This window comes from Garra rufa, chromosome 1 (genome assembly GCF_049309525.1).
Source record: "Garra rufa chromosome 1, GarRuf1.0, whole genome shotgun sequence".
NCBI classification, from domain to species: Eukaryota; Metazoa; Chordata; class Actinopteri; order Cypriniformes; family Cyprinidae; genus Garra; species Garra rufa.
Genome location: NC_133361.1, coordinates 37,067,164 through 37,092,193, shown reverse-complemented (window position 1 = coordinate 37,092,193; position 25,030 = coordinate 37,067,164). Strand labels below are relative to the sequence as shown.

The following is a 25,030-nucleotide window of genomic DNA, read 5'->3' as shown; positions in this document are numbered from 1 at the left end:
AATATATTCATGTTTAATCACATTAAACAATTTGTTTTAAATCAAGTATTCAATAAACAGTAAACATCTTGTTTTGTATTATTTATGTCCTTTACTATGATAGTATTACTACTTCAAATGAGCTGTTACTAGTTTACATTTTAGTTTTAGTCAATTTATGTGCTTTAGTCGTTTTTTAATAGTTTGTTTCATTTCTGTTTGAGTCATTTTAGTTATTAACTAAAGCATTTAGTAACTAAATACTTCAGTTATTTCAGTTGCTCAGTTAAAGGGATAGTTCAACCAAAAATGAAAATTCTGTCATTTATTATGCATCCTCATGTCGTTCCAAACCCGTAAGACCTTTGCTCGTCTTCAGAACACAAATTAAGATATTTTTGATGAAACACGAGATCTTTCTGATCCTCCATAGACAGCAAGGGTCCTACCACATTCAAGGTCCTGAAGGATAGTAAGAACACAATTAAAATAGTCCATGTGACATCAGTGGTTTAACCGGAATTATACGAAGCTACGAGAATACTTTTTGATGTGCAAAAAAACTAAAATAAGAACTTTATTAAAAAATTCTTCTCCTCCGTGTCACCCTAGCGCCATTTTGGAGAGTACCACAATGCATTTATACTACCACGATACCCTTGCTGTCTATGGGAAGTCAGAAAGCTCTCGGATTTCATCAAAAATATCTTAATTTGTGTTCTGAAGATGAATGAAGGTCTTACGGGTTTGGACAAACTTTAGGGTGAATAATTAATGACAGAATTTTCATTTTTGGGTGAACTACCCCTTTAACCATGAGAACACTGCACTAAACTATGTTAGTATTTTCTCAATACCTCTTTGTAGCATTGAATAGTACTGAATGAAATATAAGTAGGTCTATATTTACTTACAGGTCAAACAGATCTTTACTAAGCATACCGCGGTGCATTCTGGTATTGCCTTCTTTATGAAGGACAAATGTGGCATTCCCTTAGAATTTTGTAAAAGCTAGATACGTTAAGGCAGCATAATTTAATAGCCGCTGGCAACAAGGCAGCTCGCTAGATTTTGGAACAAAGCCATGTGTGCTTTACTAAAGAGCAATGCCCATCATTAGGCTCTGCCCACACCACCAATCATCATCAGACATCTGTTAATTTGGCCAAGAGTTTAAAAAGAGCTTGGGTAACCAAGACACTCTGCCAGAAAGAGAGTGAATCAGACACCAACAGCCTAAAAAAAAAAACTTTCATGTGTCACATGCACTCAGCCACATATATCGTCTATTCTTCTTTCTGTTGACTTTTCAATCTTTACCAAAAGATTACACCAGACCCCCGAGCAGTCCTGCAAGAATGAAATGTCAAAGACCAAACAACGGCTAAGATAGACAAACAAAGACACTGTCAGGTTAGTGCATTGCAAGCGTATTCGATCTTTCCCACAACTGCATAAACCTTCTTCCTGAATGTCATCCCTTTGTGCCCATTTTTCCAAAAACAAATACACACAAATTCATGCACACAATTAGTATACATGTACGACACCACAACATTGTCTCATTCGATGCTACGACAGCAAGAACACTGGAAACTGATTGGAGTAATTACTCACGTTCATTAGCTTCAGGAAAAATCATCACATCAAAAGGAAATGAGGGAAGATCCTCTCTTGCTCTGTTTCTCAATCCCCCACTCTGCTGTTTTACGCCTATAATAAACCGTTGCACGTTCAATGGAAATGAACCACACCTAATTGATTTCAAGTCATGACACCTAATATTACAAAATGTTGCTTATTTATAATAAAAATAAAGCATAATTCATAAGAATACATAAAATAAAAATATATTTTAAATAAATGAATAACAAAAAAAGAATAATAGTGACATAAAATAAAATTTTGCATGCATACTAATACTAATTTATTAAATAAAAAAATAAAATTATCAAATAATATAAAATAATAATATAAAATAATTCTGTAGCAGTTAGACACCTAACATTACAAAATGTTGCTTATTTAGAAAAAAATAAAATAAATAAAAATATAATATTTTCAATAAATGAAAAATAAAAAAATAATGGTGATATAAAATAATATTGTGCATGCACACTAATACATTTAAATAATAATAATAGTAATACATTTATGAGATAATCTAAAATAAAATGCACCAACTGATTTAAAAAATAAATAAAATAAAATTACAAAATTTGGCTTATTTAAAACAGAAAAAAATTCAATTAATTCTTAAAATAATATAAGAATTTTAAAAAATACGAAATTAAGAAACAAGAAAAATAATTATTAATAACAATGTACAATAATGTATAAAATAACACGGTGCATGCAATGGAAATGCAACACAAATCCTGATAGCCGATATCACAAAGTTTTGCTTATTTTTTAAAAGCAACAATATTAAAACTGAGAAAAAGACTAAAAAACTCTAATCTGTTTTCTTTAAAATTGTAAGTGTCAAAAAGATTGCACTTGACTTGACAGACCACCTCTCCCACCCACCACACCAAATTTAATTGAATTTGCTACTGCTGCCTCCTAATCAAGGCTAGTATGATTTGCATATGGCTGAAAGCACCCCTCCCTTGCATGTCTGAGAGCCTGGCATTGAGCCAGCAGACGGAAAGGAACCAAGAACATCTGACTTATGAAGCACAGGGTGAGCGATACAGAGAGGGGCGGCAAGGTAGACTCCAAACGAAAACAGGAAAATGAAACGATGCAGAAAAGACGAGAACAACAAATCGGAAACAAATCACACAGATGCCTGCAGAGGTAATTAAGGGCCAAGGTGGAGCATGACGGCAGGTGGCCATGACCACGCCAGCTCTGAGCAATGATAGAAAAAACAAAATGGCAGGTAATGCGTCTAATTGAAGTGGAGTCCTACAAAAAGCTCTTTTGAAATAAGCAGTTTTAATTAATGTGGTCTTATAGCAGCTAACATATGCAGATTAGAGAGGAGGAGTCCGAATCGGAGCTGTCGACTTTCTGCTAATTACGGAGACCTCAAGGATGGCTTGAGGATATGCTGATTATTGTAGGGAAAACTAAAGTAGGAGAGTTGAACAAAGGTTATGCCAGCATATAAATATAGCTACTCTACATAACGGCTAAGTTAAAGGAGTAGTTCGCCTTCAGAACAAAAATGTACAGATAATGTCCTCACCCCCTTGTCATCCAAGATGACCATGTCTTTCTTTCTTCAGTCGTAAAGAAATTGTTTTTTGAGGAAAACATTTCAGGATTTCTCTCCATATAATAGACTTCTATGGTGCCCCGAGTTTGAACTTCCAAAATGCAGTTTAAATGCAGCTTCAAAGGGCTCTAAATGATCCCAGCCGAGGAAGAAGGGTCTTATCTGGCGAAACGATCGGTTATTTTTTTTAATATACTTTTTAATCTCTACACAGAGTACACATAGAGCTAGACAAGACGAGCATTTGAGGTTAAAAAGTATATAAATTGTAATTTTTAAGAAAACAACCGATCGTTTTGCTAGATAAGACCTTTCTGTCCTCGGCTGGGATCATTCAGAGCCCTTTGAAACTGCGTTTTGGAAGTTCAAACTCAGGGGCACCATAGAAGTCCATTATATGGAGAGAAATCCTGAAATGTTTTCCTCAAAAAACATAATTCCCTTACGCCTGAAAGAAAGACATGAACGTCTTGGATGACAAGGGGGTGAGTGCATTATCTGTAAATTTTTGTTCTGAAAGTGAACTATAACCGCACCCCTTCTATATGTTCTGTACATTTGCCATTTATAATAATAATCTCACTATGCAAATATCAAACTATTTACATGATGCAGTTTGAGTGTTGACATTTATAAACGTGGTCCAAACAAATGTTGGTTCCCTGTGCCCTCCTCAATGTGAGGAAAGACTGCCTACAGCATGACTGATGCTCTTTCCCACAGTGCCCATATTAATCAAACAAAACAGACACATACAGAAAATAAGTTTAGAAAAAATGTACAGATAATGTACTCACCCCCTTGTCATCCAAGATGTTAATGTCTTTCTTTCTTCATTCGTAAAGAAACTATGTTAATTGAGAAAAACAGTGTAGGATTTCCCTCCATATAAAGGATATGTATGGTGCCCCCAAATTTGAACTTCCAAAATGCAGTTTAAACGCAGCTTCAAAGGGCACAGACTAGGGATGCTCCGATCCGATATTCATATCGGGCATCGGCTTTGATACTGCCATGCTTCGTCGGATCGGGAATCGGTCATAGAGGGCCGATCCAAATCCGATATTGTGCGTATTATTCCGTGTTACCCTTAAGCCGTATAAAAGCATTATGAAGCACAATAACGTTTTTTGTGCACTATATTCCAAGTCTTCTAATAGCATACAATAGCTTAATGTGAGGTTCGAGTTTTCCTTCAGAATCATGAGAGAATCGTGATCTCCAATTTATAAAAAAAAAAAAATGTGATTTTCAATTTATCTGGAATCATGCAGCTTTAGTTTACATGTTTATTACATCATATAATTCATTAAAATAGAAGTTTAATTTCATAAAGTACACGTTCATATCAAAATGTAAATTAATTTTGTGTTTTTCAGTTGAAAATACAATTTTCCCTATATATTTCATCAATGAGGATTTCTTTAAAAAAAAGTTTAAAAATCTTGTCTCGTTCTCGTGAACCCAGTCTCGTGTCTCGTCACACCCCTAGAATATACATATATTATTTCAGATTTATTATTTTATTTTTCTTTATAATGAAACAGTCATCGAAACAGTGTGAAATAATGATTATCAGTTCCAAACAGAGATGTAAATTCTACATTTATTTAAAATAAATAAATAAATAAATAAATAAAACTGGTATCAGATCAGTATCTGTAAACGGCCGATATCAAACCTTAGGTATTGGAATCGGTATCGGAGGCAAATAAGGCGGATCGGAGAATCCCTAGCACAGACATGACGAGCGTTTGAGGTTAAAAAGTATAAATTGTCAATCTGTTTCAGAAAATAAGTGATTGTTTCGCTTGATAAGACCATTCTTCCTCATGTGGGGTCATTTAGAGCCCTTTGAAGCCCTTTTAAACTGCATTTTGGAAGTTCAAACTTGGGGGCACCATACATATTCATTATACGGAGAGAAATCCAAAAATGTTTTCCTCAAAAAACTAAAAAAGCATTCTTTACGACAGAAGACGTGAACATATTGAATGACAAGGGGGTGAGTACATTATCTTTGTTTTAATTTTTGTTCTGGAAGTGAATTAATAATAAGTAAATTTTATCGTACTGCGTCCAGCTATTTCTAACTGTACAAAACAGCTCGTTTTGCTGCTTGATAGTGCAAATTGGCATCTTACCATATTATTTTAATGTATTAGGCCTATCTTAAGTATGAGCACAGTGGTTTGTAATGCAATCACTTTTACCATTTACTGCACGTTGTTATTCTTCTCCTTATTTCCCTAAAGCACTAATAAACCAAAGTCTCGCCCATAGGCTTAGGTGGACAGGTCTAATTCTAGTTGGGAAGTAATCATTTTGAGTTATTAGCGCATGAAAATATGCACAAATTCACTCTTATTTGTATGCGTAATATGTCGAAAAGTGCAAAAAATGTTCTTGTCTCATCACATTCAATTAGGAATTACACGAAATTACCTTAAATATACCATATTTTTCATTATAAATTGTGAAATTTGAGGGTAGAAATTACGTAGTTTGCATCAATGGATATTACTGTCGGTTATTTAATATTTCTGTCGTATAACAGTTGTCAAATATTGAATATTTTGCTACATACATCTTACCTAGGCAAACCGACGGTCGGCCGTCTGTAAAGCTAGTTTGTTTGGTGTGTTGTCGGCTCTCGTCGGGCTTACGTCGGTGGCAGTTTGACCAATGATTCAACACATATTTATATCTATGATTCAACATGCTGAATCGACGTCGGAGCCGTCGGCGCGAGTGAGAACTCTGATCGGATGCTTACCCTGAAACGAACGCTTCCCGCTGGAATTCACTCTTTGCCAAGTTTGCCACCGTAAACCCCGCCTACTTTGATTTGATTGGCCATCTCAATAATTTTGACATTGACTAGTGTTGAAAGTTACAAACTGACCTCATTTTGTCCTCATAACAATAATAACAGAGTGAATGTAGCACACACATTGTATTTTAAATGGATTTACAATCAACGCTATAATGTAATAATATTAGAGATGCACAATTACATCAGTGCCATATCTTTACATTTGTTATACAGTGTATATTTAATTGTTCATGTACAGTAAACCAAAAAACAATTTAGACACCAGATATAATTTTTGAAATTAGTTTTACTAGTACATTATGAGAGCAACATAAAGTAAACTGTGACATAATATACCCAAAAATTCTTCATACAGTTGACAACCAAACTTGGGACCAAACATTATTCAGACACTTTGACCTGAGCATGTTTTGCTTAAGTGTTTGTTCTTTAATTGCTAATGCATACTTTTTACACCACAGACTGAACTAAATTAAGCATGGCTTGGTAATTGGTAAATAAAGTATTGATAGTTGTGTAAATATTGTCATACTAACAACAGTTGTCTGAATTTTTGGTTGCTTGTAATCCATTACATACTTTAAGTTATCCGACATTATCAAGATGAATGTGTTCTGACACAGAAGAGTTCTTGTCTTTCTTTTTTAGCATTTTACCATAGCAAATAAACTGTGATAATGTGAGAAATGTGAGTCGGAATAAATTTTGGTTTGACTGTATATTTCTTGTTAGATCACTTTTGATATCACTTAATCTTAAAAAAAAAAAAAACACAAATTTAACAACACTGTTAAACACAAAGCTACTAATTACATGTAATCTAGATAATAAATGAGTACTTATAATTAGATGAAATTACATTTTTTAAAATACCCGTAATCAGAATACAGTTGTATGGAAATCTTTTAAGTCATTTCAGGTTTAAGAAGTGTTTCAGCATTGCATCAACTACTGATGAACACATAGATTTTTATTTTAATAATCACACATAGGTTAACCATGCATGTCTGTCTTTGGAAGGCTTTTACCTTTCAAACACATTAAAATGCACAAATTCACAAACTTTTTTTTTTTTTTTGGTCATCTACTCCTCATTTACATAATGTATTTACTTGAAGTACCCCATGGTTTAATTAACTATTAGCTTTTCATTCAACTCATAAACCCCCTACAGTTCCTTTCCAAACACCACTTTGGGAAACCTTGACATAATAATGTTTAATGCATTTCATGTTGTTGATAACAAATGGAATATATTTTCTTACTTTTTGTATTATTGTGTCAATATGGCATATTAATAGTGACATTAATTTTGCGTCAAGGTAAAAGTTTGATTAGACATATAATAAATAGCTGAATAAATAGGCTAGTAGTTATTTAATAGTTTTACAATAACAACACTGCATATGGGTAGCATCGTAATATCAGCAGCTTCTACCAAGTGACATGAATTTCCTCCAAACTTCTGCAGTGTTTGACAGCAAATAGGAACCATTTTCGACTGCTAGAGCTGGTCAGATGACAGCAGTTGCTAAGCAGATTTTTTTTTCTCTCGCAAAATGTAGATGAGACAAGACAGCATATAATTAGAATGACAGCAAATACAAACAAGCACATCATGCAGAGAGAGACAGGAACTAGTTATCAGGGGTGAAAAAATGTGCAACCTTTAGAGCGAAGTGCCTTGTAAACAGTGGGGGCTTTGCCCAGTAAGAAGTGCACTCCAAGGGCTCTCTCATCTTCATGAAGAGGGCATCCAGAGACAAACTATGCTCATTGAAATGGCAAATTAATTTAATTACAACAACATGCAAAAGCAGTGCTGCCACACGTAAAAGGGAGGAGCAGGAGGGAGGGAGAGCAAAAAGACCACAGTGGATAACAGATGCCACGCTGGCTCCTTCCCTGGGATACAGGAGACATGGAATCTGGGAAAGAGAGTTTCGTGAGCTGAGAGGCAGAGGTGTAGACAGAAGGTGCAAAAATGGGGCGCCATTTTAAGAGTGATAAGAACGCATCTCCATTTTGAGATGGATGGCGAGGAGCATAGAGTATATACAGACATGGAACATCACAAAAACAAAGTTGTTGTTAGTGAGGACTTTCCTTCAACCCTCATTTTTACTATCGGTCTGAAACAACCTGTTTTTAAGGCGTGGGTCTTTTAAGGCTCGTCAGTAATCGGTCACTGTTGTGACTGGCTAACATCATTGCATAGGAAACAGTATCAGTGCCCCGTCACTATTAGATGTGAGTTTTTTGACAACATGATCAAATGAAATGGTCATTTCCAGACGAAGCATAATGAAATAATTTACTTACCGTTTGTGATGCAGCTGCAGTCAGTTCTAGTACAACTTCATCTTTCAACAAATGTTTCTTTGTGAACTCTCCATGACACTGTGCCTTGTTTACAAAACAAAATACTCTGAACAATGCTATGACATGATCCGGGATGCCATTAAAAATAAACTATCCACTTGTTCCTTATGCTGGGATCCTTCTGATATCTGTACAAAGACGTGAACAAGCAGTTTAAACCAAAGCCAACATTCTTTCACTCCATTTGTCCTATTGGCGACAGACTCGAGTCAAATGAGCATCTGTATACTGTATCCAGTGTAGACAAGATCGTGGCAGTGATTGTAATTTCTATTAGCTTTTGATGCAACGTGACATTCGTATTATGCGTGTCAACCGTTAAGCTACTGAACACCAATAGGCTTCCAAAAGAGTGTCAGGTTTAAGCTCATCTCTATGCTAAAAAGCAGAATGATCTAGAGGAAATCTGAGCATGTTACACCAAAATAGATATAAACAAAAATCAAGAATGTATGAAATGGCTGTTTAAATATAATCATGGTAGTTAAGGAGCTATATAAATAGTACTGATACAGGCACACATAAAAATACAGCTGCAAGTAGTGATCACCAGGATTCAAGTGCTTAAGGCATGTAAGCACATAAAGAAAAAAACATTATTATTTATCAAGCCTGTAACATCAATCAATGATTCAAAAAAGCATTTTTGGCAAATCCAGGTAATTTACCATAGAAATATGATGTTTTTAAACATTTTTGACTGTTATAGCACCAGCTGTGGTCCAATCTCCCTAAAACTTTGCATGCTTCGCAAGTGTTTTTTTTCCCCCCAAAATTGAGTGAAAACCTAGGACTAGTTTGCAAAAGTAGTCTTCTCAGTCATTTAACGGTTTGATTGACAGCAGTGGTTTTAGAGGCAAAATTCGGAATGAGGAGAGTTTGTTGTATGATACGAATATCATGAGTATGTGTAAAAAAAAAAAAAAAAAAAAAATGCAATATACAATTATTTACGCCCTTTGAAAAATGCGATATCATCCCCCAGTGGCCGATTTCTTTCATATTTCTTATAGATCTTTAGCGCCAATCCAGTTTCGTTCCGATCGACCTCCGTTAACTTTGTCTAACAGGCCATGTTTTTTTCAGATATGTAAATTTACCAATTTTCACGCCAATTCTCAGGAAAAATGGTTGTGTAGTTATGGCCGGTTTTATGATTTTTCCCTCTTATAGCGCCACCAAGTGGCCAAGCTTGTTGTGAGTTTGGCAAAGATATCTCAGTCTATTCAAAAGTTATAGCCGTTTTAGTATAGGCAGCCCTGCCCCTTTCAGACATTTTGGCTTCCATTTGCAACAGAGAGTCAAGAGTTCATCTTTTTTTTTTTTTTTTGATAATTATTAATATTCACTGTCCAGATAATCTTCCTGGTTAGGTTCTGATCAGGTGAAAAATCTAGGACTAATTCGAGGCATACTGTTTAGGAGTTATGAGCGATTTCGTACTTTTAAATTGCTGTAGCGCTCGCCGTCAGGCCAATTGGGGGTGAGCCTTAGTGACGTTGTGGACAGTGTGAGTACTACCATCCCTCCAAAGTTTCAAGTCTCTACAACTTACGGTTTGGTCTGCCCTATCAGTTTTACGTGGGTATTGCTGATTTGAACCCCTCATTAGCTAAAAGCCAAAGCAGTGTCTCTGACGTACCTAACATATAATAACCTTGTTAATAAAAGTAATTACTAGATAAATGTGTTAGAAATAAGCCATTTTCACATTCAAGAAGAGCAAATGTCAAATGATTGTCAAAATTGTATGGCTTTAATAAAAGCTGTTAATTTAACCTGACTGACAATTTAATTTAGCATCTAAATGGAAAATGTTGCGCAAAAACAATCATGAATCATGGAGTGGAAAACCGGACAGGTTTCCCAGTACCACAAAATGTGTGCAATTACAAAGTCTAGACATATTCAATTAATCATTTGTGAAAAGAGTCAAATTATTTACCATTTAAATCTTTATTTCTTTAAAATAACAGGATATCAAAGTTATTTGTGTTACTCTGAATACCAATACAAAAATTTAATCACTATGAATATACAGCACAGGACAAAACAAAGATATTTTCCCAATGACGAGCATTTATAAAGGGGGTTAGCAGACAAGAACAAAGCCTGAGGAATTTCACCGTTCTTAAAAGTGGCTTCTAATCAGACGTGGCAGGCAGCTTTAAGGCACACAGACATCTTGGCACTTCACGTTTCCCCTCCTGTAGGCCCTTTCCCTCCAGGCTAAGACGAAAACAAGACACCTAAACTGACAAAAGATGGTGCAGATTTCAACATATTTGGACTGGAAGAGAATGAGATGGTCTGGAAGATTTAAGATAACCGGCATTGAATATTATGTACCTGATAAAAACGGTGTACACACAATTAAACAATTCATTAAAAGCCTATTGAAAGGCACTGCTTCTCTCTATCCAGTTTAGGTCACATTCTACAATAAATAAGATCGTTTTTACAAAGCATGTAACGATCCCATTTAATCTGCATAAATAATCTTTCCAACACAAATTACTGTTTTTATATGGTACCAAGGATCCAATGAGTCAGTTTTGCTGTAATTATTTGCACAGATGGGATAAACAAATAGCAGAACCAATGGCACACCAGGTTCTCCGCAATGCCATAGGCAAGTAGTGTTTAACCTGTAGTTTAATAATGCGGAATGGATATTCGAAGGTGCTGCCACGTCAGCTCTGGTTTCAGATGACGACTTGGCCTTGTTTCTTATCCGTCTCGCTCAAAATGAAGCATAAATATTAAGAGAGCATTCAACAAATCACATAAAAAGGAGCATTCTGAGCAATCTCCTGTAAAATAATCATTCCAATATCAAAAGGAAGAGCTTTTCGCACAGCTTGACCAATCAGAACCTGCCTCATAATCAACCTCTGCACACAGACACAGACCTGAAGCATCAGCAGAGTGAGTCAAACGCATGCAGTATATGGAGAAGCTCTTTTAACAGTTGTATGTTTGACCTCTTCGCCCCTGCAGTGCCCGTGCAGTGGGCGTGAGGGTTTCAGGGCACTGTGCTGGAGTTTCTGGGAGGTAAAGTCATTATGTGCTTCTCAGATGGACCTCAGTCCTTGGCTGATGGAAGGGGGCGGGACAGAGCGCAAGGTGAACGAAGGGTTGGGGATTGGAGAGGAGTGAGGAATGGGAGTGGAGGTGGAGGGGTCGTTTGGATAGGGGAACTATATTTCGTGGCAGGCCGGATGGTGCTCGCCAAGGCCGTTGGCCTGGGTGTTATTCTCGTTGAGCCGACGGACGCGGTACATCTCGTAGTGGATGCTGCTGGTGATGTCTTTAATGTTCTGCATGTGGGTTCTGCAGGACATGAGCCAATAACACGTTAGGATGAGAAAAACAAACCCAGCATAGTAGATAATGAATAATGCAGATGTCACTAACACTTTCACTTAGAACTAAAGGGATAGTTCACCCAAAAAAAACAATTCTGTCATTAATTACTTACCCTCATGTCGTTCCAAACCCGTAAGACCTTCATTCATCTTCAAGCACGTTTGTTTGAGGACCTTTGATTTACTTCTGGTACATCCAGTTTTATGGAATTTATGCGCAGAACAGCGGGCATGATTCATTTGTGTTCTATCCATCCATCCATCCATCTATCCTTCTAACATTCTATCATTGTATCATTTGTTTGTTCGTTCGTTCTCAGTCTCTAGTTCTGAAATCTCATATTTGAAGGCAACAATTATATATATCATTTGTTTGTTCTTTCGATCGTTCATTCGGTCTGTCTGTCTATCGTTTGTTCTATCTCTGTCTTTAGTTCTGAAATCTCATATTTGAAGGCAACAATGATCTATCGTTTATTTGTTTGTTCTTTCGTTTGTTAATTTCATCATTTGTTCAATTTTAATCAACCATTTGTGCGTTTGGTCGTTGGTTTTCTCTGGTTCTAAAATCTCATATTTGAATCAACAATTATCTATTGTTTGTTTGTTTGTTCTTTTGATCATTCACTTGGTCTGTCTGTCTATTGTTCGTTCGTTCGTTCTAGCTCCATCTTTAGTTTTGAAATCTCATATTTGAAGGCAACAATTATCCATCGTTCGTTTGTTTGTTCTTTCGATTGTTAATTCGGTCTGTCTGTCTATTGTTTGTTTGTAAGTTCTAGCTCCGTCTTAGTCTGAAATTTCATATCTGAAGGCAACAATGATCTATTGTTCATTTGTTTGTTCTTTCGTTTGTTAATTTCATCATTTGTTCAATTTCAATCAATCATTTGGCCGTTTGCTTGTTGGTTGTCTCTAGTTCTAAAATCTCATATTTGAAGTCAACGATTATCTATTGTTTGCTCTTCCGATCATTCATTTGGTCTGTCTGTCTAACGTTCATTTGTTCGTTCTAGCTCCGTCTTTCATTTTGAAACCTCATATTTGAAGGCAACAATTATCTATCGTTCATTCGTTTGGTCTTTCGATTGTTCATTCGGTCCGTCTGTCTGTCTGTTTATCGTTTGTTTGTAAGTTGTAGCTCCATCTTTAGTTCTGAAATCTCATATTTGAAAGCAACAATTATCAATCGCTCATTTGTTTTTTTCTTTTCGATTGTTCATTCAGTCGGTCTGTCTGTCTATTGTTTTTCGTAAGTTCTAGCTCCATCTTTAGCTCTGAAATCTCATATTTGAAGGTAACACTGATCGTTCATTCATTTGTTTGTTCTCTTATTTCAATCAATCATTTGTTTGTTCGCTCGGTTGTCTCTAGTTCCAAAATCTCATATTTGAAATCAACAATTATCTATCGTTTGTTCTTTCGATTGTTCATTTGGTCTGTCTATCGTTTGTTTGTTCTAGCTCCGTCATTAGTTCTGAAATCTCATATTTGAAGGCAACTATTATCTATTGTTCATTCGGTCTCTCTGTCTATCGTTCTTTTGAGCTCCGTCTTTAGATCTGAAATCTCATTTTTGAAGGCAACAATAATCTATTGTTCGTTCATTTGTTCTTTCGATCATTCGTTCGGTCTACCTCATTCGTCTAGTTCTGAAATCTCATATTTGAAGGCAACAATTATCTATTTTTCGTTTGTTTGTTCTTTTGTTAGTTAATTTCATCATTTGTTCAATTTCAAGAAGATAAATGAAGATAAATGAAGGTCTTATGGGTTTGGAACAACATGAGGGTGAGTAATTTATATCAGAATAATCAGTTTTGAGTGAACTATACAGTACAGTTTTTTTATATACTAAGATCTAAAGTATGTTAAAAAATGTATATTTGACACAATTGAGCATACTTCTGTTCCACAAGGGTATACTTGTAATACTGTTTGTTAAATCACAGACATAGACTTAATCCACTCACCTTATGAGGAGGTCCCGCAGGTAGGCAAACTCACAGTGGGCAATATTCTCAACTATAGACACCAAAACAGCAGAAACTTGAGTTACAAACAGAAGGCAAAGAGCACTGATCAGATCAATTCAGTTCATCCTCTCTAGCCATTTGGAGCAACACAAAGCAATAAGCACTTGTTCACTAGGTGGAGCTGTTGCAGGTATATACTCAGGGGGAGGGATGAGACATAATCACCTCAATCTCTAGTAATTCAATTTAAACCAAAGCCTTCCAGAAAGATAACCCTGAGAGCCTGACAAATTTGGTGTGACAAATCCACAGCTGCCTGGATGTGAAAAAATGTTTATGAATTATAGATTACGTCAAACTCCATGAAAGAGAACAAGAAAGCCACCACGGAGTAGACATCCAGTGCAGGAAATGAAAGGTTTTCAAAGAGAGACTTTAATAAGAGGAGTCAAGCTCTTCAGAAACATTACAGGATAATTACAGAGTCATTTGACTCTCAAAACATCTCACCAAAACTTAGAGTTTTTACTATGCAGGCTGCTAAGTACATCAGCCGCCCAGATAGCTGCTATTCAAACAAGGTTGTATATTACTCCACAATAGCAAGTCTACACATAACAGCTTCAAAGCTTGTGACAGCTTCAATGGCATAATGTTGATTACAACAGACAATAACTAAGACATTAGTCTGTATAAATAATATAATACAACACATAATTTTACAACTACAATATATAATACTTTATGCAACAGTTATCTCTGGTCCTCAAATCTGATTGGCTGAGAGGTGTGCACTGTCATCGGAAATCTCCATTAACACATGAAAGGATAGTATGAAAAAGACATCGCTTTCCACAGCGGACATTCATGTTTTACTGTGAATATGAGATTGAGCTGAAGAATGAATGCTGTATCAGATGCACTCGCTCAGACCATATCTCTCTCATAATACTCTACATAATACAGTGAGCTTTTAATACACTAATACAATAAAGTTTTCAATGAAGCAACTCAACGTTCCATCGTTATTAGTTCTAAAGTGATGTTTGCGAATTAGTAACAGAGGCTTGGGCTCAGCTGTTAAACTGTCAAACTGAGATTTGTTGTAGATGAGTTGTTTTTTTATGCATTTACACACCTGTGCCATTGAACTGTTGTATAAATGCAATATAACACCCGTAGCCATGCAATATGGCTGTACTGCTGTGATTATACAGCCATATCACACTACTATGAGTGTGATATTGCTCATATAATCTAAAACCAAATATGATATTTATGTTACAAAATTGTATTGCAAATAAATGCTGTTTTTAATCTTTATATTCATCAAAAATCCAGAAGTAATAAGCACTTTTATTATTATTAAATGTAATTAAATTACTTAGGGAAAAGGGGTAATGTTGAGTGTCAATGGGGCTCAGTGATAAAGGTATTGAACTGTCCAGCGGCACGCTGACTCACAGGCAAAATGACGCACTCATAATGGTCTTCTGAGTGGGTCCTCATTTACAGAGGATAAGGCTTTCTGATGTTTGACTCATAGTCGTGCGCTCCCTTAATGAGCTCCCTTAATAAGCTCCCTTGATGTGCTTTTGGAATGTTGCTGTGTGCATAGTCCGCTAATCACTTTCTCTCTCTCTCTTCTCTAAAGAGATTTAGAGACCAAAGAGTTACAATACCTTCAATGGTTCCCCATTTTGTTTTCCTTCCCAATAGTCTTCTCCCATTGACTTGGTACTCCTGGTCACTTCCTACTACAGCAAAGGGAATCATCTCCTAAGAGAGAGGAAAGAAACACATTATATCACCATGTTCTTAGATGAACCGTGGATGTTTTCTAAATGTATTCAAGACTCACTCGTATTTTTTCATTGATCATTCTGTCCTCCGCATCCTCATCGAACTCCTTCTGTGGATAGACGTCAATCCCATTGGCTCGAAGCTCTTCCCTGATCTATACAAAATGACAAAGTCCTTAAGAAGCAAAGTACTGTATATATATATATATATATATATATATATATATATATACAGTATACTCACCATTACAGTATACTCACCATTCCTCGATAATATACATCGAATTGCAATGGAAACAAATACATAGAATTTTTTTTCTGAAAAATAAGTTTGGCTTTTTGTTTCTTACTGGTTAGAGAAGAAATGCTTTTGGAATCTGTCAGGAGCTTTTCCAAAACAGAAAAAAGATCTATGTCTGTGCTCTAAACAGCATGTGTTCCTCCTGTGAGAGGCACGCCAGCACAAGCACAAGAACCGTTGAGGTTGGCGAGTGCTTCCTTACTGCTATGTGCGCAACTAACAACCCCAGAACAGATGTTGCTTACCTACACTTCATCATACCATGTGTCATCTCAGACTCATACCAGTGCTCTAAAACGGCATAAACAAACTAGTCTACTGCGGCTTTGTTTTAGAATAATCAAACATAAAGAAAAGGTTTAAGAGTTCTTGTTTTCTGCCATGCATATTGTCTTAAGCAATCCACCATCACGTCATAAATAAAACTGCATTAGTACTTTGACAGGGCAGTAGTGTTGCTGTAGAAGCGGTAGAGACACCACCATCTGCAGTCTTGGAATTCTCTTAGGAAAGAGAAAGACTCAAGTTTGCCAACTACAGCTAGAATAACAACATGACAGCATGTACTAGGTCTTCCACACATCAATGCACCGGTTTGTGGTATTCACATTATTCCACCGGGGTTTGATGCACAATGATCCACATTGTATTTTGTCTGAGTCTACCTCATACAACATGCCGGGCACAAAAATTTAAATATGAGTGTCCACAATAAAAGAAAGAAATAATCTTTTAAAACTATATGTGCCATGTTCTTAGAAATACATACAGAAATAGGGTTTTGAAAAACATGAATGCCATTTTCAAGAAAATGTAAGTTTAATGACTCAAAAAGTCATGTTTAATGTTCCAATAACATATATTCCTTACACCTTAAATACATGTATGCACATTCTAATCTCATTGTTTTCAACAAAGTATTAATAAAAGATATATAAATTATTATTATTATTTTTTATATTCAATAAACATTTTGATTTCTTAACATAAAATCTCATATGTGACCACAAAACCAGCAATGGCCAAAAACACACTGTATGGGTTAAAATTAGATTTTTTTCTTTTATGCCAAAATCATGAGGATATTAAGTAAAGATCATGTTCCATGGAGATATTTTGTAAATTTCTGACCGTAAATATGTTAAAACTTAATTTTTGATCAGTAATACGCATTGCTGAAACTTCATTTGGACAACTTTAAAGTCGATTTTTTTTGCACCTCCAGATTCCAGATTTTCAAATACTTGTATCTCAGCCAAATATTGTCCTATCCTAACAAACCATATATCAACGGAAAGTTTATTTATTCCGCTGATTAATGTATAAACCTCAACCTCAAAAAATTATTCTTATGACTGGTTTTCTGGTCCAGGGTCACATATGAAGTTGATATTTCTGCCACACCACATGACATTTTACAATGTCTGCACTATTCATTCACACAGAGACACACAGATTAAGCAGGATTCGTATTTAAATAGTATTTTTGCAGCTTAATATTCACAGACACTAGTCCAAATCGCATTTTGAGTCAAGTGTACTGATCTACTTTTGATTTATTCATCCAAAACAAGACATTCCACATTATACATTAAACATTTTATTTTGTGTTTTTGTCAGCGTTTTCCACATCACGGAAATCATAAGGCCCTAACCATTTTAAATAATAAAAATATTATTAAAGAAGAAAAGAATATTATGTCAAACTACTTAAAGATTTCTTTTAAACAATTTTTTTTTTATGTATTATATTAGGACAGTTGTACCATCTTGACATTTTAACTACAGAAAATTTTGCAAACCAGTCAAATAACGTATGAATAGAGTTTTTAATGTCTTTTTAAAACAAATTAGTAAATCTTGACCAAAAAAGTCATGTCCCTGAGCCATCTAACAATATTTTCTCTGTAGTATAGTATGAGTAAGTAAGAACTATGTAAAGAAGGCAAGCATAAACAATTGCTTATTTGTAAGTCAAACTTTAGCTCACCTTCTTTTTGAAAAAGTCCCTCTCCTCCAGAGTCAGGGTGTCAGCTTTAGCGATAACTGGAACGATGTTCACCACCTTACTAAGACGTCTCATGAACTCCACATCCAAAGGCCTAAGACTGAGGAAATGACAAAAATAAGACAAAATAGATGCACTTCTTAAAAGCACTATAGCGAAACCTAAGTTACTTCTAACAGGACTACACATTAACCACCAGAGGGCGAAAACCACCCAAAATATATAAGCTCTGACATGTGACACACATACTCACTAAGGATACTTTGGAAAGATTATTCATGCAATGAGACCATTGAAAGTGAAAAAGCAAAAAAGCGAAAAGAAAAATGCACAGATTCTTAGAACTTAACAAATCTCCTGCCAGTGTAACTGTAGCAGACCCAGTCTGTAGTTTCTGTAGATGACTGTTTGGCTCTAATTAGCTGGGCTGTTCAAAGCCAGAATGCAGCTGCTAAGCAGTGACATCTGCAGTGCTGGATGGACATGAAACAGTCAGGCATTCACAGTGGCCCACAGAAAGGCCTGTACCACACGCTCAGGGGGCATCAGGACACTGAATTCATGGGTGCGTGGCTGGCATGCGTGTTCAGGGCCCTTAGATCTTTTTAAAAATAGGTTAAATAGATGGATCGATGGTCTAATGTCTCATACATTGATGTTTAAAACTAATCAGAAGTGACATTTAAGGAATGTATGATGTTGAAATTGTGAAGAAATCCTAAAAAAATGTATCAGTTTCCACACAAATATTGAGTAGAAAAACTGTTTTTTAGGATCCATTAGCACCAAATCAGCATAATGATTTCTGAACGACCATCTGACACTAAAGACTGAAATAATGATGCTGAAAATTCAGCTTTGCATCACAGGAATAAAATATATTTTAAAATAGAAAACAGTTATTTTGAACTGTAATAATATTACACAATATTATGGTTTTTGTTGTATTTTTTGTCAAATAAACGCAGCCCTGGTAAAAATTACAGTCCTCTTAAAATACTTTTTTTTTTTATAAAAGATGTACAAGTCATATACAGTAGTATAAAATTTACTTAAATTTCTGCTGACACAAATGAAGCCCAAGTAAATCGACATTTTGGCATAAACTATTTAGGTGGTCTGATTTACTCTTCTTAGTCCAGTAGTGTCTCAATATTTACTATTCACTATCAAATGTTAGACAGACAGAAAGCATCTCTGCTAATGTGGGTCGTGCCTTTGTCAGAATAACTGAGCATGTGTATACGTGCATATACACATTTTATTTTAAAAGCCATTAAAAACTATCCTGTAGTACATGAGGAAGACTGCAGAATGCCTGGAGACTCATGCTGGCCAACAACAGCTATTAAAACACAAGCATACATAATGATTCCCTATCAGAGAGAAACAGCAGAACAGACCACCCACTTAATCTGGCACAGAGATATTATTAGATGTAACAAGGAAATGTGCTAATGGTAAACAGTGAATACAAATCCCTGATGTCAACAGTAGCTGCTCAGGAGGGCAAAGCGTATTGCAATCCATAAAATGTTTTAAAATCCCAACGACCCATATACTGATATTAAACTGGAAAAAAAAAATGCTCTTTGGCTTGCTTAATGTTTCTGTAAGAGTCATATTGTTAAAAGCCTGCCCTTCCAGCCAAAGGTCGAGCAGTAATGTGTTATACAAGGTGTTGTTAAAATAAGCGTGGTGACTCTACTCAACACCAATTTTACAAGCAGGTCAGGTTTTAAAGCTAAAATTAATAAACTGGAAGATGCCCAGCCAGTTCCTGTTTCTAAAAAAGGTCATTAGTATACAAATCTTAGTTTTTTTTTTATATATATATATATATGGTCACAGTTAGTGTGTTCAAGAGTATATTAAAGGTGCAAAAATCAGATATAAAGACAGCTTGACTTTATTTACTATTTAGTGGACATCACTTCATTCTATAGGAGGAACAGTACTGCCCTCTGGAGGCCCTGACATTTTTAACCATCTTTCTCCACCACTCATTCATGCTAACAGAGCTGATATTAGTTACTAAACATAAGGTATATAGAGCTCTTTAGGGTGATTCTTACACACTGTTTGAGTAGTCAGAGCACACTATATATGGATGTTTAGGTCTAAAGCACACAGATGTATGTTTACTAACCAGTGTCCTGTGGGTGGTATGAAGTATATGCAGCAGTGCACTCGTGAGTCTGGGATCCTCTTCTTCCTGTCAATATTGATCTCTTCCTGCAAGTATTGCTCATACTGGTCATTGATGAACTTCATTATGGGCTGCCAACTGTTGAAAGAAGATGAATGAGAGATAAACGTAGCAATATTTTTTCCCTCAAAGTGTCTCTAGACTAAGAGTGTTTAGCACTACATTGATCTCTTAGGATTTTCCAATTGATGGTTGGGGATGTTGGCATGAGGTTTTATGTTGGAGAGTTTGATTGCTGTTCTCCAAGCATGGCTTCACAGACGGGCGCAGAGCGTGCCCAGAACAAAACTGTACTGGCCAATACTAACAGAACTGCTTTAGATTGTCATTTATATTTCACGCAAGAGGTCCTGACTGAACTAAGCACATTTTAGACCATATCAGTAAAACTGGAGGCTACTTTACCAATTCTCGTTGTTGATCTGGTCACCAAACCCTGGTGTGTCTATGACCGTCAGCTTCATTCGAACTCCTTTCTCTTCGATATCTGTGAAAAAAAGATGGCCAACAATACTACATTAAACAACTAACACACTCAAGAAAGCATGTCCACTTAAACTTTTTTTAATTCTAGTGGCAGATAACACTCTTTGAACTCAAGATCATTATGGGTGATGCATGAATGTATCAATGACACATGAAAATGACAGAAAATGGATCCAGCTGTGCACTTTACCATGACTGATGGACTTGATCTCGATGGTTTTGGGAATCTTCTCCTCAGCCGTGCCCAGGAAAGACTTACGGCTCACCTTAGACTTGAAGAGCGTGTTCATCAGTGTAGACTTCCCCAAACCACTCTGACCTGTACACATGTAGAACAAACATATCAACATAAGGCTGGAATACACTATACGCTAACACTAATACACTAATTTTGCCCAGATTTTTGCCATGATTTGCAATCTAGGTTAGTCAATGCTCGTTGCCAAAAATCAGAACCAGTCTGCAAACTTTGATCAGATCAGATTGAGTTGACAGATTTCACAGAAATGACAGTGTATGATGGGCACAGACTCATGGACACAGAACTTCAGACTTTGATTTGATCTAGTTGGAGAAAAACAAACATGGCAGACATTGTGAGCCAATTTTATAACACATTGTTTTCATTTGCAATTGAATATCCCTTTGAGTATATACAGTGGAGATCAAAATTAGAGAACTATACTTTTTTAAATTTCAGGGTCACTACTTAGTCCAATTTAAAGTTGTCCTAACAGGAGTAGAGGGGCAGTTTTTAAGCATTTCTCTTAAATTAATTGTATTCTGAAGCACAGTATAAAAACTTTAAATTAAATATTTGGAAAAAGAACTCCAAAATTAGAGAACACAACAGATACCTCCAAGTTTTTGGTATTGATGTGGCACCTGGTGGTAATGTTCTCTATTATATGACAAACCCTATTTAACTGGCAGCATTCCTCTAATTTCCACTCCTTTAATTTGCACGATGGCGAGCCGCTCTAAAGTGACTGAAACCCTGTGACAGGAAGTTGTCCAGATGAAGGCCAAAGGGATGACACTTTCAGCCACTGCAAGAGTAGTTAGTCATTCTCGAATATTGCAGATTTACAATGACACTAATTCAATCGAATCCCCCAAACAGGCTGGTTGTCCACATAAGACAAATGCGCAAGAAGAGAGGATAATGCCGAGAGCCTCTCAATGGGGAATCGGTTCAACACTGCAGCTGGAATTGCTAGCCAGTTCAGTGCTAAACAGGGTAAGGATCTGTCTCGGCATGTTTAAAGAGAAGTCAGACTGAAAGTGCAATCTGCAGTGACCAAGCCTCTCACCTTTGTTGAGGAGCATGTTGTGTGAACAGAGAAAAACTGGTTCATAGTTCACTTTCGTGATGAGAGCAAGTTTAATTTATTTATTTATGGGCCTGATGGAAAAGATTTTGTTCAGCATCAAACTAGGAAAAGACTGAAGCCCGAGTGTGTAAAGAAATCAGCGAAAGGTGGAGGAAGTGTCATGGTTTGGGGGATGTTTTTTGCAGCAGGAGTTGGGCCTCTTATACAGCTACATAGGAGGTGAATGCAAATGTTTATTTACACCTCCTTCAGCCACATGCACGACAATGCCCCTGTCACACTGCAAAACAGGTAAAGCAGTTCCTTGAAGCTGAAAACACTGAAATAATGAAATGGCCAGCCCAGAGTCCTGATTTAAAGCCTTTGCAACAAAGTTATGGCTAAGAAACCCACTACAGTTACCAAACCATTGCAGAGAGTAGAAGAAGAGTGGACCAAGATCACACCAGCACGGTCTAAGAAACGCATGTCCTGTGGCCACAGATGTGCTGAAGTCATTTAAAGCAAGAGCCTCTACTGTACACTTCCTACTAATTTCTGACATCTGTAACTCTGCAAAATTTTCTTTGTAATCTTCTTTCATGCTAGAGTGGTTACTGTTCTCTAAAATGTGATCACTGCGTTTTCCACAAAATAAAGGTTTTTGTTGAAATGCCTTGGATATTTTGTCAAACATGTTAGTAGAATAGTGATATACCTACAGCTAATTTTGAGTGATGGAGATTAACAATATTTCAAATTAAAAAAAAAAATAAAATAAAACTAGTGTTCATAGATTGTTCTCCAATTGTGATCTCCACTGTAGGTAAATCAATTTTGACATCAATCTTTCCCGAAAACTGAAAGACTACTGAGTCTCTGAAAAGAGTTTGGCTTCAGTTTTACAGCTTTATTATGGGAGAGTGGCAAAGAGAAAGCCACTGTTCAAAAATGTCACATGGCATCTCGGCTACAGAGTGCCAGAAGGCATGTGGGAGCTGGAAGGAGCTTCTACGGTTTCATGAGACCAAAATTGAGCCATTTTTTGGCTGTCAGACTAAACACCGCACTTGGAGCAAGCCAAACGCTGTCCATCATCACAAACACACCGTACCCACTGTGAAGCGCGGTGGTGGCGACATAATTCTGTGGGGATGAAAGAAGATGCTCGCACATCAACACAAAGCTACAGTACATAATAATGGCTCGTAAACAACAACATTAATGAGCCAAGACAGAGTCCAGATCTCAATCCAATTGAGAATTTATAGCTGCTATATTGACTAGAAGGGCGTGAATATTTATGCATATGTATATTTGCTCTTAATAATTGCAATCTTGACAAATTTGTAGAATTTTTCACTTAGACGTGAAGCAATGTTTTAACATTCACATTTATTCATTTAGCAGATGCTATCCAAAAAGACTATTAATATTAGTAAATGCCAAGTTTAAATACTTGCATTTGCCATTCATTATTTGTTTGATCACTATTAAAAAGCCACAATAAATCAATGTAAAACAATAAAACATGAAAACTTTAAGGATGCTGAATAGGGTTTATACGTCCTTATTCATTCACAGATCACGAGTGATGCTTCCACTGAAGCCGTCCTGTGGTTTGAACGAAACTATAATTTCTTTGGCTCTTGCTAACAGGAGCTTGTGTTTAGCTGTGGTTTTCTTTCACCTCGCTAGCTTACATCCGTCAGCCTTGGGCCCATCGCACTGTAGTAATGAGGGCCTGTTCCTTTCTGCACCGAGCAGGGCTGCTAATTCGCTTTCTCTAAACACCCTGTCATCCAATCCCACCGCTGACATTGGATTCAGATGTGCCTTGCTGCCTTCCTACCCCTGTATACTGCCTACAAAGGCAGCAACATTCTGACACTTCGTCAGGAAAACGTGATGGAATGAGAGACAGGAGTCTGAACAAACGAGCTGCAGCTGGGAATGGGAACGCTGATGCCGAGGCTTGGCGCTCTCAGCTCTGACTGGGTTAAGTCAACAGCAGGTTTGGCCACACTGACCCAGAGAGAGCCGCATGTGAGAAACCAGCTGCAGCCTTGCGCAAGTACAGGTTCATTTCGCTGTCTTCAACGGGGCTCGTAATTATTTCCTCTTGTAAACACCACATAAATCATTCGAGGTTTTAATACAGGAATGGGATCCTCTGGGATGCTAATGCTGAAACAGAAAAATACCACCAGGTGATGCCCTAAGCACTTTGCCCGATCACATTACTCCAAACACACGTCGGTCGTTCCCTAATTTACATTCTTATTTCCTCATTCCAGACTCCACTTGTTTCAAGTTATTAACCCATTTTCAAAAGCTAACTGTAAGACTCAGCAACTTCATTCTTGATCTGTGATCAAAAGCAAAACCATAGAATTCCCTTAAAATCAAACTAGACGTTTGCCTGTTCATATTATTAGTTTTTTGAGTTGTTCGTGAATTGATCACGGTCCTAAACTGATTCGTATGGAGTTAACTCTGAGTTATATTAAAAATGTTCTGGCTCTTCCAAGCTTTATAATTAGCAGTGAATGGGTGTTTGAATAATGGGTGTTATTCAAATAGTTCAATAGAAGCCAATAAAGTTCATCCATCCAACATAAAAAGTAAAAATCTCTTGCTTCCGCCAACTGTTGTACTCGCATTCACAAGAAACTCACGTTTCAGCGGATGACATAGGACGTAGACATAGCGTAAGCTCCAGTAAGAATATGCTAATATTTGAGAACCAAGTTTTGTTTACAGAAGCAAAGGAAGCAAAGTTTCCTTCAAGCAAAGGAAAACCAGTCTCCTCTTGGTTTATAATCAAAATATTCTGACTGGTGTTGTCAAAAGTACCGATTTTTAAAATCGTCCACTTCCTGCTAACATTTGTTGACGTACCTAGACGCATCCTCTGATAGATGCAGCTTTAAAATGCAGCTTTAAAATGCTTTCCTGCGTGAAGTGATGATCACTGTAGTCAATTAGAGTCATATCTGATGAGCGCGTGAACACTATGGCCAATAAGCGATGTTTGAGAATCGGCTCAACAGAGCTCAAATGTTAACAGGAAATGGAAGTTTTTAAAATTTCAGTACCGACTGGTCAGACCTGCAAACTCATCAGAGGAAAAAAGGTGACAGT

General features: G+C 36.5%; 1 protein-coding gene across 2 annotated transcripts in view; it reads right to left on the bottom strand.

The window, feature by feature from the left end:
* Positions 1 to 10,360: 10,360 nt before the first annotated feature.
* The window catches only part of septin9a (septin 9a), a 102,871-nt gene continuing 88,201 nt past the window's right edge, over positions 10,361 to 25,030 (bottom strand). For both annotated transcript variants that reach the window (XM_073839653.1, XM_073839661.1), the window contains 8 exons: positions 20,764 to 20,892; positions 20,493 to 20,574; positions 20,028 to 20,165; positions 17,861 to 17,978; positions 15,629 to 15,724; positions 15,450 to 15,546; positions 13,765 to 13,816; positions 10,361 to 11,756 (listed from right to left, as the gene is read on the bottom strand). In XM_073839653.1, the coding sequence (XP_073695754.1) occupies positions 11,624 to 11,756; positions 13,765 to 13,816; positions 15,450 to 15,546; positions 15,629 to 15,724; positions 17,861 to 17,978; positions 20,028 to 20,165; positions 20,493 to 20,574; positions 20,764 to 20,892 (845 nt within the window). In that variant the 3' untranslated portion in view covers positions 10,361 to 11,623. The remainder of the gene's footprint in view (positions 11,757 to 13,764; positions 13,817 to 15,449; positions 15,547 to 15,628; positions 15,725 to 17,860; positions 17,979 to 20,027; positions 20,166 to 20,492; positions 20,575 to 20,763; positions 20,893 to 25,030) is intronic.